This window comes from Pseudonaja textilis, chromosome 8 (genome assembly GCF_049901715.1).
Source record: "Pseudonaja textilis isolate UNSWEBS1 chromosome 8, rPseTex1.2, whole genome shotgun sequence".
Classification (NCBI taxonomy): domain Eukaryota; kingdom Metazoa; phylum Chordata; class Lepidosauria; order Squamata; family Elapidae; genus Pseudonaja; species Pseudonaja textilis.
Genome location: NC_141997.1, coordinates 772331 through 790532, shown reverse-complemented (window position 1 = coordinate 790532; position 18202 = coordinate 772331). Strand labels below are relative to the sequence as shown.

Sequence of the window (18202 nt, the reverse complement as noted above, 5' to 3'; positions counted from 1 at the left end):
TATATGGCGAGAATAAAATTAAAACTTTTGCAAGATTCTAGAATAAGAGGAGGATTTGTTTTGCCTAATTGGGAGCTGTACTATCAAGCTACAAATTTGATGTGGGTAATGGAATAGATAACATTAAGAAATGCTAGATCGTTGACATTAGAAGGACATGATCTGTTGTTGGGGTGGCATGCTTTTTTATGGTATAAGGGAACTAAAACACGGGTATTTTAGAAGACATTATATACGGGAGTCTTTGTGGTTAAACTGGGAGAAGACTAAAAGGCAATGTTATTTGAAAATTCAAGTCTGGCTATCAACTATTGAAGCATTTTCCTATCCTATAATATATAAAAAGGAACAAACAGATATGGTGAAATATTGAATGAAAAGGGTGAACTTAAATCTATGCAAAAATAGAGGAACAAGGTATAAAGATGAATTGGTTTTCATATGCGCAAATACATTCAAGGTATGATAAAGATTCTAAAAGAGAAGGTTTCTATGATAAACTGACTGATTTAGATAACATTTTGACAGGTACTGATGAAAAGGTGATCTAACATTGCCAAAGCTAGATCCAGAACTGCCAGATCTTTGCTGTGTTTTTGGCTTTAAACAACAGTGACTTGACGAGATAAGGCCGGAACAGTCCTGTGAATGTGGGTTTATCAGGAGCAAGACCCTCATCCTCCGACATCTCCTTGTCCAACTGGCCCTCCTCTTCCGACCGGGAAAATGCACTCTCTTTGGAAGATACAGATAAATAAGGCCCCTGAAAGTAGGGGAGGCCTCCCATATGCTGCCTGGCCTGAGGTGGCACCTGAAAGTCAGGGAGGTCAGCCATATGCTGCACGCCCTGAGGTTGCACCTGGTATGGGAAAGGTGTGGTTACTGGGATCTCACCTAATGGGTCTGTTGCACCCAAGAAACTAAGCCATGTCTAAAAGCCTCCAAAACCCAGAACCCCATGAATGGAGGTATGTCAGGATTGAGGAATTCCCCTGAGTGGAGCCCCATTACAGTTGTGGTGAAGGTAGCCTCAGTCTGGGACTTTTCACCTGTTGTTCCCCGGGATCTTCTGTAGGTGGCGAAGAACCTTTGGGATTGACAAGATTCATTGCCAATGGCCAACAATGGGACTTGATGCCGGAACGGCTCATCAGTGCTTCCTGGTGCCCAAGCCTGGGCTCTCACATTGTCAACCCCCTGTGAGAGGAAGACAGGTCTAATGGAGAAGCTGAAAAGTGGCGGGGATGTCAGTTGCCTGCACTTGTCAGCTTCTCCAGCTGTTTCTCCAGTGCTCTCTGGAGCCATCATTCAACCTTCTCCTTCTCTTTGGATGTTTTTCTGGAAGAAGGGGTCTTGGATTTAGCCTTTGACATTGCACCTCTGGTGCTCTGGGTTCTAAATCACTGGAGCCAACAGGGCCCTCTCCTTCCATTTCACATCTGCAGGCAGGTGCTTCCAAGGAGAATGCAGCAGTTGAGGCTGCAGTGGCCAACATGCTGAGGAGTCTGCTCCAGAGTGGAAGCAGTGACTCCTTGATCCAAGCCCCTTGCAGTTGTAAGTAATGAGGTGTCTGCGAATGACAACTGAGGGAAACATGCTCATCTGGCTCTGTTTTGATGGAAACATCTGAGGGGGCTTAAAAACTTCAGCTGGGAGACTTTTTCCAAAATGAATCTTCCTCTGTGAACAGGGAGAGTTGCTAATGCCCTTTCCATCAAATCCTTGCCAGCCAAGCTGTCAGGCTATTTCAAAATTGCCATGGCTGTCAAATTCCTTGGCACCAACTGTCAAATTGTCAAAATGGTACCTGCAATCATCAAGATCATGCCAATGCACTTCTCGCTCAGGCAATGCAGTTTAACTCCTCACCAGCTTGCCTGTCTGGCTATTGCCCCATAGACCTGGGAAGAGGCTATGTCAGTGGAATCGAGCTCCTGCTCTTCATGCCGATTTAAAGCCTCGGCGTCAATGAGCCTCACTAGCCAACTGATAGCTTCACGCCCTGAGGCGCCAGCTGCCAGCAGTTTTGCGCTAACGTACTTTGCACTGAGAGCAAAGTGGTAGCTAGCCTGCTGCTCACCACCAAGAAGTTGGACTGCAATGTGCCCTACGGGCTTCACTCTCACCAAAGAAAATCTAAAATGCTGGGGAAAGAATTTTGGATATGGGATTGATCTAAAGAAAGGGCAAAAATTGTGGTCTCAAAATTACAAATGACAATGTCAACAGCATATAAAGAAAATTTGTACAAGATGTTTTACAGGTGGCACTTTCCCCCGACAAGAATAGCAAGAATGTTCAAGAATAAATGTTGGAAATGTCATCAGATACCTGGCTCATATTACCATATGTGATGGACTTGTGTGGATGCTAAAAAATACTGGACTAAAATCCACACATGGTTGGAAAAAATGACAAAAAAGCATATAGATTTGAAACCAGAAATATTTTTATTGGGAATTTTACCTGAAATATATAGTAAAGACTTGAAATACCTGATTGTAAAATGTATTAACAGCGGTTAGGATTGCATTTGCTAAAAACTGGAAAAATGAGAAAATAACCATCACAGGAGAAAATCATTAAGAAAATATTGGAATGTGCTGAAATGAGTAGATTGACATTTGAAATTAGAGAACAAGATGTTAAACAATTTTATAAAATTTGGGATCTATTCTATCAATGGTTAGACAATAAAATATAGTAATGAAATATGTAGACTTTTAGAAAATAATAAATATATAAAGATGTATTCTTTTATTATATCTACAAAATGATTCTAGGATAGATCTGGGATGATAATCTGAATTGTCATAAAACAAATTAAGTAAAATATGATCATTTTGGAAAACATGAATGAATAAAAATATAGTCAAGTGATTGATTAATAATGATATTAATGTATTTAATATATTGATTGAAAATACGAGATTATATACAATGTAATTATAATTGAAGACTATGAAATGGAAGCACAAAACAATTTGTAAACCAACTGGCACACTGTATGTACATCATATATGGAAGATGATTTGATGTTTTTATGTTTTGTTTATGTTTTTTTAAAAAAACAATAAAATTTATATATATATATATAAAGAAAATCTAAAATGCTGAATCCAATAAGAATGCCATAAGCAGATTCAAAGAATCCTAGTCAAGAGAACACGTCTTGATTGAACAACAGACTGAGCAAACACTGGGGACAAGTGGCAAGGAGGCAGGGCTTCTATCAAACAGCAAGACAGAAGCATTACCCTGGCCTGTATTCTTGGAACAGCACACTGGAGAATGTTTAGCAATCTTGTGTAAATATAAAATCTGTAAGAATAACAGTTTCTGGTTCATATGCACACACTGATCACATCACAAAAACAAAACAGCAAGAAATTAATAAGCAATTTTCCACATAGAAATATCAAAGTTTATTATAAAATAACATGCAGTTTAGAAAAGTCACACAACAGCTTTTTCACATACATTAAAGCCTTCTGAATGATAGCATAATTCCCTTATTCTAAAGATGCACAACCTTTTCTAACTATGTTAATCTTTAAATATATATCAAAAGATGTAACTAAGGAGGTGAACTGTACCTGGAATAGAAGTAGAAGCACCATAAATATTACACATAAGCACACACATTTAGACAAAACTCTCAGAGATGCAGCTCACTCTTATCCTTGCTAATTTTTATTTGGAAAATTGCTTTCTAGAATTATGAACTTAAAATGTTCCATTTTCAAGAATATAATTCTCTTTGCATGGGTATTTCTTTTACCTTTTCATGTTTAATTCTTTCTGATACTGTTGTAAACCGTTGGTTGAGCTCTGTCAGTTTAGGTTCTATTACTTTCCTGCAGTGACCTCCACGATTTGTCATCAAGTCAATGGCTTGGTCAAGAACAGAGTCTACCTTTGGACGCATATCATTTAGCTCAGCCTTTAAGCACTACAAAACATGAATAAAACACAGAGCTTTACATTAAATATAAAAACAGAAAAAAGAAAAAAACCTGTGATAGCTACAAACAACTGTGTCATATTTCTTGTAAACAGATTTATGCATGAACCAATTAAAGCATTATGGAGAATCTCCCCTTAAAAATTAATTTAAACAGGAGAATTATTTGTAGCTATGAAGCAACATGCTTTCCAAAGCTTTCAATATAAAGATACAAAAGCTATAACAAGTGTTTTACTTTCTGCATCAACTCAGAAACTTGTACAAAGTAAGCCAATGATTTATGTTAAAATCTGTTACCAATTTAAGCTAAACATGCTGGATTTAGAATAGATTTCTAGGTCAGTTATGAATAAAAGGAACCAAGATGAACTACTTATAGTAAAACCATATAAATCTATGCCCGAATAAACCCTATTAATGTATAGTATTATAAAATGAAGAGCTGTTATTAAATAAAAGGCTGACAACATAATTATATTACATATTTGTAGCTCTTTAACTTCAAGAATTGCCTGCTGATAAATATTCTCTTCTAAGATCAGGGGTGTCAAACTGGATTTCTTCAAGGGCTGGATCAGCATTGTAGTTCTCCTCTGTGGGCCAGCGGGAGGGGCAGGGATCGAGGGGGGGGGGAAACAGGATGGATGGCCTTCTGCAGCACTTTGCCAGCCAAACTGGGGTGCGGGGGAGACACACACACCGTGCCTCATTTTCAGCCTCACTGGCCTTCAGCAGCACGCTGCCAGCCAAAAATGGGCCATGGGGTGGGGGCTCACAAGGCCTTTGTGCAGCCCAGTTTTGGCTGGCAGAGTGCTGCTGGAGGCCAGGGAGGCCAAAAATGTGCCCCAGAGGGGCCTCACGAGGCTTCTGCGTGGCCCATTTTGGCTATCAGAGGCACCATGGGCCAGTCATTTGATATTTCCAGGCCAGCCCCATGGGCCAGATTCAGCCCATGGGCCTTGAGTTTGACACCCCTGTTTTAGAGGACTTTCAAAAATATATGATGATGATTTTAGGGATATTTCCATTCTCCATGAAATAAGTTTAAATAAACTGATAATTTATTTGTTAAATTGTTAATGATTTGTACAGTATTATAATTTTGGATTTAGGAAAAACAGTTTACACTTCTTGAGATAGTTGGACATTTCCAGGATATTTGATTATGTCCACAGTTTATAGTGGCAATAATGTCAAGAGTTTTTAAAATTCTCCAGTCCTATATATTAGAAATAGCATGGCTGCAATTACTAATACTACTATTATGGAAACATAGAAATTACTTGGAGCAAAAATCAAAGATGTGGTTGAGAACCTAATCAAAATAATAAAACCCACAGATTACTATACTTTTCTACTACTACAAATAGGGACAAATGACATGAAAATGGACCTGAAAACAATATTGAATGATTATGACCAGCTAGACAACTAAGTTAAGGAGTTAGGTGCCCAAGTAGTTTTTCATCTGTACTGCCAATGAAAGATCAACATCCAGTAAGAAAACAAAGGATTATAGAAGTGAACCACTGGCTAAAGTGTTAGTGTTGCCAATAGAACTTTGGATTCCTGTACCACATTCTACACTACCTCCACGAAAGGCTTTTGTCAAGGGATGGTCTGCACCTCACAAAAACTGGGAAGAATGTTTTTGGAAAACAACTGGCTCAACTTATCAGAAGGGCTTTGAACTAAAATTGGGGGGTGTATGTGACCAATCTTTAAGATCTCCAGGACCTAATTCCTTGAAAACAAGTCAAATAAGGAGGGGTGGGAAGGAAGACAAACTCAAACACCTAATAGGAGACATAGGAAGCAACCCAAGTCAGACATAGACCTCAAATGCCTATATGCAAATGCAGAAAGTTTGGAGAACAAACAAGATGAACTTGAATTATTAATACATGAATATGTATATGATATATATATGATATCATATAGTTGGAATTACAGAAACTTGGTTGGATGAAACACATGACTGGAACATACTCATAGAAGGATACAAACTGTTCCAAAAAAACAGACCCCATAAAAGAGGAGGTGGAGTTGCACTATATGTAAAAGACTACTATATTGCTACTTAACAGTACATATTTGCTCACCAGATCTCATGTTCTGAAATGGTCTTTGCCTTCCAAGACTTTTAAAAGGTATGATAAAATATTATTTTGAAGAGAAAAATAATGTACTCTAAGTTCAAAAGTTTACTTGAAAACCTATAGGGCAAATCTGGGATACAATTATGATCAAGTGCAAAGTATCAACTAGACTTTTTAAAAAGTAATTTTCAGAGGTTTGTATTTGTTACCTTAAGAATGTTGTTTCTCTGCTGGGGGCTTTGGGTTTCAGATTCATCTAAGAGTATTTCTGTTTGATACATCCATGTGGTGATATTAACAACGTTCTGATCAAATGTTTCCATATGTTTTTGATATGCCTAGAAGTAGATAAAGAGAAATCAGCACGTTACTAAACAGTTCAGATCAAAGGGAAAAATGCATTATTACATAAATTATTACATTGTCCAAACACAAATGTCAACTCATAAAACATTTCTATGCCCATTTTATAGTTGCCAACAGAGAGACAGTGGGAAGGAGTTTGAAAGAGCAGTGCAGCAGTTTGGAATCGAAAGTGCATTCCATTCATATCTTGCAAAGATTATAACTAAGTGACTGGAGTTTCTGCCATGCAAATCACTAATTGGAGAACATGATAGATGACTCTTGGCTATGGACATGTTTCGTTGGAGAATATGCATTATGATACACCCAGAGTGATGGGAGGAAAGCCAGGATCAAGGGTGACAGTGAATTACATGTCTCAGAATCGGCTACACACAGGTCATACCAACATGTTAACTCCTAATAAATCCTCTGGAGTTTTTGAAGCTTGGCTCAAAGCTCATGATTTAATAAGGACCACTGCCAGAATTCTGACAGCTAGCTGATTCTCTTAATTAACATTACCGGGGTACCTGGGTCCCAGCCTCTTCCATCACTCCCCGACATCTAGAGTGTATGGAGAGAAAGTCAGTCATGGCATAGGGAAGACTATTATAAGAGAGCTTCCTCCAGGTGACCCAAGCAGAAACTCCAGCCAAAAGCAAACAGAAACCAATAGCATAATTACAGAAGGAGGACAGCCTCCCTTGAATTCCGAAGAGGAGAAACCTGCTCCATTGGAGGGGAGAAAACCAGATAAGTCCCTGATAGAATCCCTGGGGAGATCCATAGAGCAGCTGAAGGAGGAATTTGAACAGGCCACCATTTGGGATGACAGCCCGTCCTGCTGCCCAAAACAGGGGAACTTTTACAGAGCCCTTTGAAATGAGGAGAAGCAGGCAAGACCACAGCCCCCCCTGTCTACCCACTAGAAGAAAAAAAGCCTGTAGTGGCAGACAGTGCCTCCCCCACATAGCAGGCAGCCCCCTCCTCCTGTGCAAACTAGAGCTGGGGAGGCAGATCAGCCACCTCAAAGCTTACAGAGGGCGATGTGGAGAGGGAGGAGCAGAGCTCAATGAACCGCCCTGGTTCAGGGGAAAATTTGATAGAGACCCAGACCAACTAGCTTTATTCCTTGACTCAGTTGAGATCCACCTGGAACATATTGGACACCTCTACCCCTCCCCTAAAACCATGGTGAATGCCATGTCTGAGGGGCTAGAGGGAGAAGCAAGAGAATGGTTAGCAACCCTCCACAAGAGAAGCCCCCCCGCCCAACTACATGACATAGATGACTTCCTACTAGAAAGCTAGATTTGAAGTGGCACAGGAGACACCTCCAATGGAATCAAGTGGAAGGCCCTTATCAGAGGCATCTTGGGTAAAGAGTAGAAACGTCCAAGCCGATCACCTTGTAGCAAGGTTCCATGCAGAAAATCCAACCAAGCCTGGGGGGGAGTGGGAGGTGATCAGCTGTGCTGGGATCCCCCTCTCTGTCTTACTGCTTTGCCCAGGAGGCTTCCCTGAGGCCCAGGAAGCAGAGGGGTGCTGCATAAAAAAGCCACGCCCACCCAGTCACATGGTCATGCCCACCTAGCCACTCCCACCTAGCCATGCCCACTGAACTGGTAGTAAAAATATTTGCACATAATTTCTAATATTATTTTTCTGAAATTAATAAAGAAAAAATGTGCAGCAATTTTTAGAATATAGAAGTTGTTTTTTTAAAAAAAAAAATTCTCTCTGAGTTATAAACATAAAACTGATATCTTTCACTGTGATTTTAAAGACAAGTCATAAAATAACATCACAAAGACTTAAATCACTTGGGAACTCTGTCTAAAAAATTAAAAAAGTGGTGTTCTATCTCTGTGATCATGAAAGTAGAAAAGTGCTAATTGGTAACTCTTACCAGCAGCAAATTAAACCATTCCTCAGCTCGTGAAGTTACTGCAATCCAGTTACTACTGAGAAGGCTGAGTTTATCATTCACCAATCTTTCTTTCCCTTTAAGCACCATCTTCAATCCCTCTCCCAAGTCAGTGATAATCTTCAACTGATGCTGTCGTTTTTCGATCTCTAATTGTGTTCCCTGTGGAAAACACACATGGAATGAATAACAGTAAATGTGAAGACAATGACTGAAATTTGCATTATCCATAACAGTATTGCCATTCATATATTGGGATACTTTGTATATCAAAATAAATTGAAAGAGAAATAAATCTGCATTAATACTGAATGTAGTACCCTAAAGCACTACATCTAATCAAGCAGCTGATAATTGATAAATATGTTAATAATTTGTTGATCATGCCTTCACAAAATGGCTGTTGTACAGCCATTTTTCCTCTCTTGCCAAAGATCTGCTGTTTTTGCTGACAAAGCTGCTTGTCTGGCAGTACTGCTGCCTGGATCTGAATGGAAGCAGTTAGGAATGACCCAAGATTATTTTTGGATAAACTCTCTTCTTAGGGTCTAGCACGCTTTTCCTGCTTTCAGTCCATAGCAGGGGTCGCCAACCTTTTGGACCTCAGGGACCACCAAATTTTAGATCCCAGAGACCACTAACTGGTTCTGTGGGCATGGCCTAATTTGTGGGTGTGGCGTGGTGGTCATATGACTGGCTGGGCATGGCTTGTATGTAAATATTATAAATATTTATATAAATATTGATTTTTTTATAAAAAAGAGCAACTTTTACCCAAAATCAGGCAAAGCAGGCAGATTGAGTTGTTCATAGAATCACAGATTCATTCAGAGATCTATCTGCCGTTGGCTAACTCAGTCTGTCACATAAAATTTGCTTGCAAGCAAACTCATAAAATTAACTCACAACACACTATGCATGTAAATATTGAATTTTTTTATTAAAAAAAGAGCAACTTTTACCCAAAATCAGGCAAAGCAGGCAGATTGAATTGCTCATAGAATCATTCAGTGATCTATCTATCTGCCATTGGCTAGCTCGGTCTCTCAAATTTGCTTGCCATGAGTCTGCACTGAATTTGCTTGCAAGCAAACCTTCAGTTCTAAAGGAGGTTCAGCTGTGCTGAGCCGAAGATCTAAAGACTAGCTAGAAAGCAAGAAATCCAACCATTTCCTGCTTTCTAGCTCATCTAAATCTCCTGGCACAGTAGAATAGATGATGATCGGAAAAAGGAAAAATAGTAATTTAGCAGGCAAGTTTACCGGGTAAGGAGTGAGAGGACAGGGAGGGTTCCCACAGGCTATGTGGGCGGCGCAGCCTTGTGTTTCTGCGCAGCCTGGATTAATTGCTTTGTGGGGGTGCTCTGGGGGTGAGATTTTTCTGCGGCCCACCAAAATTTTCTCATGGCCCACCAGTGGGCCGCAGCCCACCAGTTGGCGACCACTGGTCCATAGCATGCCCCCTGTAGCAACCTGACCACAATCCCTATAGGTCTGCCCACAGCCTTCACATTTCCAATGTATTTTACTGCACCCACTTGCACAATCTCCATGTTACCCACACACCCACTTATGCTCCTTGTTTTGGACCTCTGCTTTTTGTCACTTAACAACCCACACCATCCTGCAGCTACAACAATAACTGGGACTGCCAGATTACCATTAATAGGTCATCATTGACTTGACCACTGCATTTGCAGTTCCTATCCCGATAGGACTATCTATTATGGGGAAAACTGCATATTGCAGCTGTATTTATACAGGGAAGCTTTTAAAAGATGAAAATGTATGATTTAAAACAAATAAAATCCAAATGTTGTATCAGAGCCTTAATTTAAAATAAACAATAATGAAAATAAGGACATAATTGAATAACAGTTTCAAAAAGTATGCTCAATTATTTTTCCTATGAAATTCTTTTGTTTGCCTAGAGCAGTACTTCACTAAATAATATGACACCTGAAACCTATCACGATATACAGTTTAAAGTTTTGTGTTCTTTTTTTGTTTGTTTGCTTCAATACACCGCATGAAATGTTAAAATCTTGTGATAGTAGAAGACAAAAGCCTAAGTATTTATCCATCAAATAATATGCAGCTTATAATGCTGAAGGAAAAAGGTTTTGAGAAAGGATGATGATTGCAGGGGAAAAAATATGTGAGTTTAAAGGTAAGACAAAAATGTTTACCTTGCTCCAGGCAAGTTCAGCATCTAAATTGATAGGCACTCCTTCTACTGCTGATCTCTTTGTCAGTTCTGAATCTATCATTGCCAGCCATTCTGTCAGAGCATTCATTTCCTTTCTGAGTTTCCGAGATAATTTCAAACATTTCTCTAGTTCTTGCTTTTTCTCTGTTACCTGTGTTAAAAAGGAGGAAAATTTAAAAATCCAATCCACAAATGCCTACCACCCAAACTGCTACTATTACTCAAATCTACATGCTTGGTTATAATTTTCCCCCAATTTCCATTTAACCACCAACTAGCTACAATTGTTTGAGAACTGTGCCTCTTAAAATATTTGTTTTGTTAATTAAGAACTCCATATTTTATTTTTTTGGGATCTGTATAGTACATAAAACATGGAGGGACACATTCTTTCTCTCTCTCTAGTGTTACTATTTTACTATTATCATTAGTAAAATTATTTATTGTTTGCTGCTGTCAATATATGAACAATTTCTTGCCTATGGTTTAGTCTGCCTGTTCAGTATAATGATGTATAAGTGTATTTTTATTATTTGAAATGCAATTTTTATAAAAGTGTTGTGGCTCTGAGGTTTGAGCCTGCATTGTTAAGAGGACAAAGACTTGGACAATGGGGAAGAGGAGGATTTGGAAATGCCTTCCTCCCCAGGACCTTCCTCTTCAGCAATGCCTTCCTCCCTGATTGTGCCTCAGGTGTCGGCAGATAACCGAGAGGAAAAACCTGAGGCTAATCAGGAAAAGGACGAGGGCGTATCAGAGTCTCTGAGAGAGAATCAAGCAGAGGAATGCTGGCTTGATGCGAGGCAGCGTCGCAGGCAAAAGTGTGAACTGCAACACAGGAAGAAGGGGCGAATCAGAGACCGAGCTGAGGGACTGACACACCCCACAGGGAATAAAAGTGGGTGTGTTCGCTCTGAGAGTTTCGTACGGGATGTGTGATTTATTCAGAGGAGCTCCGGTGTATTCTGTGTTGTGACAGCTTGTGTGATTTATATTCTTGTTATCTTGTAGGACTTGGCAGACAGCGTGTGTGAGACTGCCAAGAACTTTATCGGCTCAAGGAATTAACTCTATAATTACTGGATTTGCTTGCTTGTTTGTATTAAGTTGGAGTTGGGACTTCTCACCTAGCCTGCGAGCCTAGAGCTCAGAAAACAACGCAAGCCGTCTCCACCACCTCCTCCCCCTCCTCCTGAGCAGACTGAAAGCAGCTGGGGCTGAGGAAACGAAGCCAAGCGGAACCGAAACCACCTCGGCTCGCGTTGTTTTCTGAGCCCGTGAGCCTAGAGCCAGGGCACTTTCATTGCACAGTGGAGCTTCTTGTCTTGGGAAACGCTGGGTGTCGTTGCTGCCCCCTGAGGGGAGGGTGATTCTGGGCTGTGCGATTGGGGGACTTCGTGGCTTTGGGTGGGTGGGAGCGAGGACGGACGGAGTCCACGAAGTGGGGCTTGCCTGCCCTTGCTGGCTGCCTCTGCTTCCTTAGGGGAAGGGGGCTCATCTGGACCAAGGGTTAGTCTCCCCCTCAGTTTCCCCTGAAGGATCTTCCGTCACTTTTGTCTTCTCCCTACGTCTTCCCTCTGTTAAAATCCCCCCCCCCCATACACACACACTTATTTTCGGTCGGATAGATTTCATGTCTGAGCATTCTCACATGACCGTGGGTCTTTCCCCGCCCCCTAAAAACAGTTAAAAAAAGAAAAAGACAATATATCCTCATGCAAAAACTTTTCTGCTTTCGATTACCCCCCATGCTTACAAGTTGCAAAGGAAACATGGAAGCAGGGAAGTGGCTGCCAAGCTCTGGAGCTCCACACCATTTTTTTTTTTCAGAGGGGAATCTCACTCGAGTATAAGCTGAGGGTTTTTTTTTCAGCACAAAAAATGTGCTGAAAAACTCGGCTTATACTCGAGTATATACGGTATATAAAATATAGAAAATACTGCTATCTTAAGGCCTTTATTTTTATATAGTTGCTCTATTTTTATCTAGTTGCTTTATTTTTATATAGTTGGTAAATATACCATATTCTATTGTTTTCATTCAGAAGTTTAATCTATGATCTATCTAGATCTATGTACTATTACAATTATAGGTTCATGTGCCCCATGATTTTTAATGTAGGTTCAGCTTGGATAAAGATTGACATCATGTTGATAGCTAAATATTATTTTCCACTAGGAATTATTTTTCTGACTAATTTTGGGGGAAATGTTAAAAATATCTACATTAGTAAGCATCTAAACTTCACCATTATCTTATCTCAGATTACATTAAAACCATTAACCATTATTTTAATTTTTTTTTCTGTTTCTACGTATAGCAAGTCTTCAGATTAAGAATGAATTCTGTTCTAGATCTCTTCTTAAACTGAATTTGTATATAAACAAAAGAAGTTATTTTTAAAATATAAATAAGAAACACCCAACCATTATAACTGTTATAAATTCACTATAAATACTAATACTATACTATAATATAACTTATACTATGTAAAAGTAATACCTCAAAATAAATGCAGTTGTATTGCATTATAGCAATTTGTCTAAAAGATGGTGGAGAATTATTCTACATATGTATCTACATATACAGAAAATAAAACATAGCATGCATATAGATTCATAAAAATAATTGTGAAAAACTGATATTGTTTGATGAATGCTTGTATAAGCATCAAGGGCAAGAATATATGTGAACATGTACATTTGGCCAATCCTTACATTAACAAAAATTGTTCATACTTAACATAAATACAGTATGTATGAATAAGAGATCAGGGAGAAATAAAATATGCAATAATTTGTTTCTTCAAGGGCATGGATTACATTTATATTGTATACATTAGTTGACCAGTTTAAATATTCAGCAATGCAAGTTATATATTTTCTAATAGAAAAATAAACAAATATTTATGATATGATAAAGCATACCTTGGCACCCAAATAATTATACTGTAATTTCAAAGCTGTCAGCCTTTCATCTAGTTCTTTGGGATTTTCGGTTTGCTGCTTCTGTACAATCTGACGCCCAGTTTTTATTACTGTTTCCACTTCAGATTTCACTTCACTAAGAGTTTTATATAATTTCTAGTGAACACAAGAAAAGAGGAACTGTATTTTTATTTAAATAAAATGTAACTGATGTTTGCAATTTGCCTGAAGGATAATAAAATGCATGACATTGTGAGAGATAACTTCCTTTGAAATACTCACCATACAATTATCCAGCTGTGACTGCATTGCTTCCTGCTCAACACTTCTCCATTCCAACTTTGGCACTTGCAATTTTACTTCATCTAAAATTCTTTTACTTTCTTGTAATCGCTGCTCAAAATTGGCTGGCTTTTGGAACAAGCGAAATTTCATAAAGACATCTTGTAATTTTTTCTGAAAAAAAAAATCAGAAAGGAAAGATATGAGCACAAAGCTTTAACTTCAATAATAAATCCAATTCAACAGACTTATAACTCTCCTTAGACCCTTAAAGTAGGGTATAATATATCTTGAATCTCTATACTTTACTATTCTTTTGTAAGTACAGTATATAAAAATTGGACCAAAACATATTTTAAAGAAATAAAATTACTGATAGCCAAAATCAATAGACAATCTACATAGAAATGACTGAAAACAACTGTGAAGTTCTCCTCCTATGGATTAATTTGTATTAACTTTTTCCCCCAAAATTTGATGCAATATATCACTTTATACAAATAATAAATAGTTGTGAACTCATATTTAGAATTCATTATCTTCATAGAAATAGCAGTTAATTGTATGCATTCAGGTTAGAAAATATGTTAATTCGTGGATTTCTTTAAGAAATATTATTCCTCAAATACATTGTCAGCCTCTGGTGGTTGGTGTAAAATATGTGAATATGAAAGAAAAAGCGTTATCTACCCAAAAATGTAATTTTAAAGCAAAATTCTACCAACAGCTATTATATAAATGATCTTTCTGGAAAAGAAAGAGACATATATGTTTACCTTTCCATAAAGTATTTCAACAGAGTTTGGAAATTCTGCATGATAAACTATATCATATTTTTCATTTTATGCTGCTGCCCACCATGAGCTGTTAACTCCATACCTAAAAAAAATTCCTCAGCCATTTGATCAGCTTAATTAACATATCATAATTTTGGATTCAACTTATTTTATTACTTTAAGGGTGGCCAAGTTTTGTCATGTAATAAATAGAATGTGCAGTAGCTAATTAACATGCTAAGTTAATCAATATTAATTTTATAAATCCGTGTGCTACAAAGCACATTTTTGAATTAGGTCTAAAGCTGTGCACAATGTTAGTTCTTTTTCAGGTCATGGCATGTTTAATGAATGAATGAATGAATTCTTTATTGGCCACATACACAAGGAATTTGTCTTGGTGCATATGCTCTCAGTGTGCATAAAAAGAAAAGATACATTGATTAAGAATCATAAGGTACAACACTTAATATTGTCATATGGTACAAATAGGCAATCAAATCATACTAGGAAACAGTCAGTATAAATTGTAAGGATACAAGAACAAGTTACAGTCATATAGTCACAAATCGGAGGGGATGGGAGGGGGATTAACACATAATTAAATTTATTTTGAATATTTGAAGCTAGATTTGAAATTAATCTGCAAAAGCAAATTAAGTTCACAAACCTGTGCAGTATCAATTTGAGAGTATATCCTTTTGGCAGATTCTTTACCCTGGTTACATTTCTTCATTTCATCCAAGCTAATCTCATGGCTTGTTAACTCTGATTGAATTTTCTGGGTGGTGGTGGTGGAGAGAAAACATGTTTGAATCAAATTATATTATTTTTTACAAGTAATATATCTGAATTTACACAAAGACATTGGAATAAATACATTTAAATTATTAAAGTTGAATTCCAATAGCATCAGTACACTAATAGATCGTACATTGTCGATAGAAAGGATCTATATTCATTTGTATACTTCAAAACATTGCTCTGGAAGTTGGAACTTCCAGTTGCAAGGCTTCGGCGGCGGCAGGAATCCGCTTCTCTGTGGGTCCCTGCTGCGCTTGCCCCGAGGTACCCCTGATCCAATTGGATTTGGGGGTTGTCGCTGCCCTGAAGGGGCAGCGGAAGACAGAGGAGATCCAGGCAGGGGTCTGGGGATATCGCACCCCCTTTCCCCAGCCGGCTAGACTCCTTTTTCCTGAGGCGGTGGAGCGGCTGTCAGTAATGGCAGCCACAAAGAAATCTTCAACCGGATAGGATTGTGCAGGAGGAAGAGCCAGAAGGAGTTTTCTTGGCTGAACCGGGACATTAAGTTACTTTTAAAACACCCTGGAAACCTGACTTTGGATTGATACATTTGTTTCCAAAAGAATTTGTTACATCGGCGAAAGTGCTGAAGGAAAGTTCACTCCCCTTCCTTACGGAGAAAGCAAAGGAGCACAGAAAAAACTGCTTTTTAAAGGTAAAAATAAGCTCTTTGTTACAAGTGGGAAGGAGAGGACTAAAAAAAAAATTTTTTTTTTAACTTTGTTGGAGGAGACGCCTTGAAGATTATAAGACCATCAATTAATTGTAATACGGCTTTTAAAATACATTTGGGATTTTGCCCCTGGAGGAAAAACTGTAAAGAGAAGAAGAGGAAATAATTTTTGTTTGTTTGGATTGTTTGATAACTTTGACATTTGGAAATTACTTTAAGATTGAAAGCATCTGGGTTGTTTTTAAAAATCTATAATGGCACCATCTGTCAATGAACTAAAAATGGAATATGAAAAATTAAAAGAAAGACAGCAAAATGGCAAGGATTCCTTGGGAGCTGCCTTCCATTTTTTAGAAATGGCGGTTTCTACGTACCAGCAAATACTTGAGGAAGGAGAAGGAGAAGAAGAAGAAGAAAAGGAAGAAGCCATCTTTAATGGACTAAAAAGTTTGATTAAGAAAGAAAATGGGAAGAGAGGAAGGAAAAATGAGAATTTAAGATTTAATAAAACAACCAAGAAAAAGAAAAATAGGGTGAAAAGAAGGTACAATGTTAGAAAGCAATTGAAAAGAGAATTACAATAGAGAGGGGAAGTTAAAAAGGGGGAGGCTAGGAGAGGGGGGGACAAAAAGACCAGATTGGAGAAGAAAGGGAGGGAAAAAGAAAAAAAAAGCCACAGGCTAGAACAAGATTTCAAAAAGAAATTTTTTTTTAGAGATGAAGGATAATGGATAGTGCATAATTAAAGAAGATTCTGCAAGAGTGCATAAGATAGTATTGTAGTATTTGCATTTGAAATAGTTTATTGGAATATTTAATAAAATATTAATGTTTAATAATGATAGATGTTAATATTTAATAAAATATTAAGGAGAATGTGTAAAATGATTAATGCTTAGTTATAGTTTAATTTGTTATTGTCTTAATGTTATTATAACCTTAGTATTTTATTTTCTTATTCTAAAACAATGTTCTTATCAGAATTAGAATTAGAATGGAAATTATACATTTAACTATACTATAAGTTTACTATTCTTTTATTTTAAGATTTAATATGTAGAATGTACTAAGCAGAATCAGGATGGAAATTATGTATTATTTTAAGTTTTACTTTAGATTGGTAAAGAACGGACAAAAGATATAAGCATAATGATTTTGAAATAAGATGAAATAAATAAAACATAATTAAGAGAGTGAAAAGATGGGAGAAGTTATATAGAAAATATAAAATGTTTAATAAGATATGAAGGGTATATACTTCAGGTGAGCATGAATTTGATTTAGGTCTGTCAAAAAAGATGTAACCCAGGGCTAAGCCACTTTTCAAAAGAAGTTCTATGTTTTATGTTTTGTGTGTTGATTAGTTATGTTTGATTGTAAACTAATAAAACCTTGGAGGAATGAAACCAAAGGGAGAGAAATTGGGAAAAGACATGTATAAATGACAACTAAGGAGGTTTCTTTTTTTTTTTTTAATGTTTTGCTTTAGGTTATGTATTTTGTGTGCTTATGACTGATTGAGAATTACTAAAACTTTGATAGAAAGAAATATAATTGAACAAAAGTGAAGGGAGAAATAATGAGAAATTTGGAAAAGTATATATGTGTAAATGGAAACGTGATAATGTGGAACTATGTTTTAAAAAATAATGCTTTATTTGCCTTGTTAAAATTTATAAGTAATTCTTAGAAAGGAGGTTTTATACTTTTATGTTTTATGTTTTGTTTGTCTTCAAAAATCAATAAAACTTGTTCTTAATAAAACATCGCTTTGGAAGTTGGCTGATGCTCTAGATCAAATCTAATATGTATTTTCACAGATGGCTCAAAAACAGAAATAGACATTGTAGAAGTGGAGATTTGTATAATATGGATGGAACTGTATGATAAGAGTCACTCCAAAACCTAGACTTGCCCCATACAGAGAGATGGGTGGTATATAAATTTAATAATACAAATAATAAATAAATAATGATAAATTTGAGGTGTGTGTTCAAAATGTAATTGTGTTCCAATATTAACTTTTTGTAACCTATTTAGAGTTACATTATTTGTATTGGGTAACTATATAAAAGCTATCAATACATAATTAAGTACTACAGCATGAAAAGAATTAAAATACATACATACTAGAGCTACAAAAATAATAGTATTATTTGTAATAATCCCTTCAAAGTATTAAGAAAAAGA

The 18202-nt window shown here is 37.2% G+C and overlaps 1 protein-coding gene across 7 annotated transcripts in view; it reads right to left on the bottom strand.

The window, feature by feature from the left end:
• Positions 1-18202, bottom strand: part of DMD (dystrophin) — a 1342375-nt gene that overhangs the window by 843713 nt on the left and 480460 nt on the right. For all 7 annotated transcript variants that reach the window (XM_087938163.1, XM_087938162.1, XM_087938165.1 and 4 more), the window contains exons 30-36: positions 15206-15316; positions 13760-13933; positions 13478-13633; positions 10530-10700; positions 8324-8503; positions 6276-6404; positions 3782-3952 (exon numbers count right to left, since the gene is read on the bottom strand). In XM_087938163.1, coding sequence (XP_087794289.1) covers positions 3782-3952; positions 6276-6404; positions 8324-8503; positions 10530-10700; positions 13478-13633; positions 13760-13933; positions 15206-15316 — 1092 coding nt within the window. The remainder of the gene's footprint in view (positions 1-3781; positions 3953-6275; positions 6405-8323; positions 8504-10529; positions 10701-13477; positions 13634-13759; positions 13934-15205; positions 15317-18202) is intronic.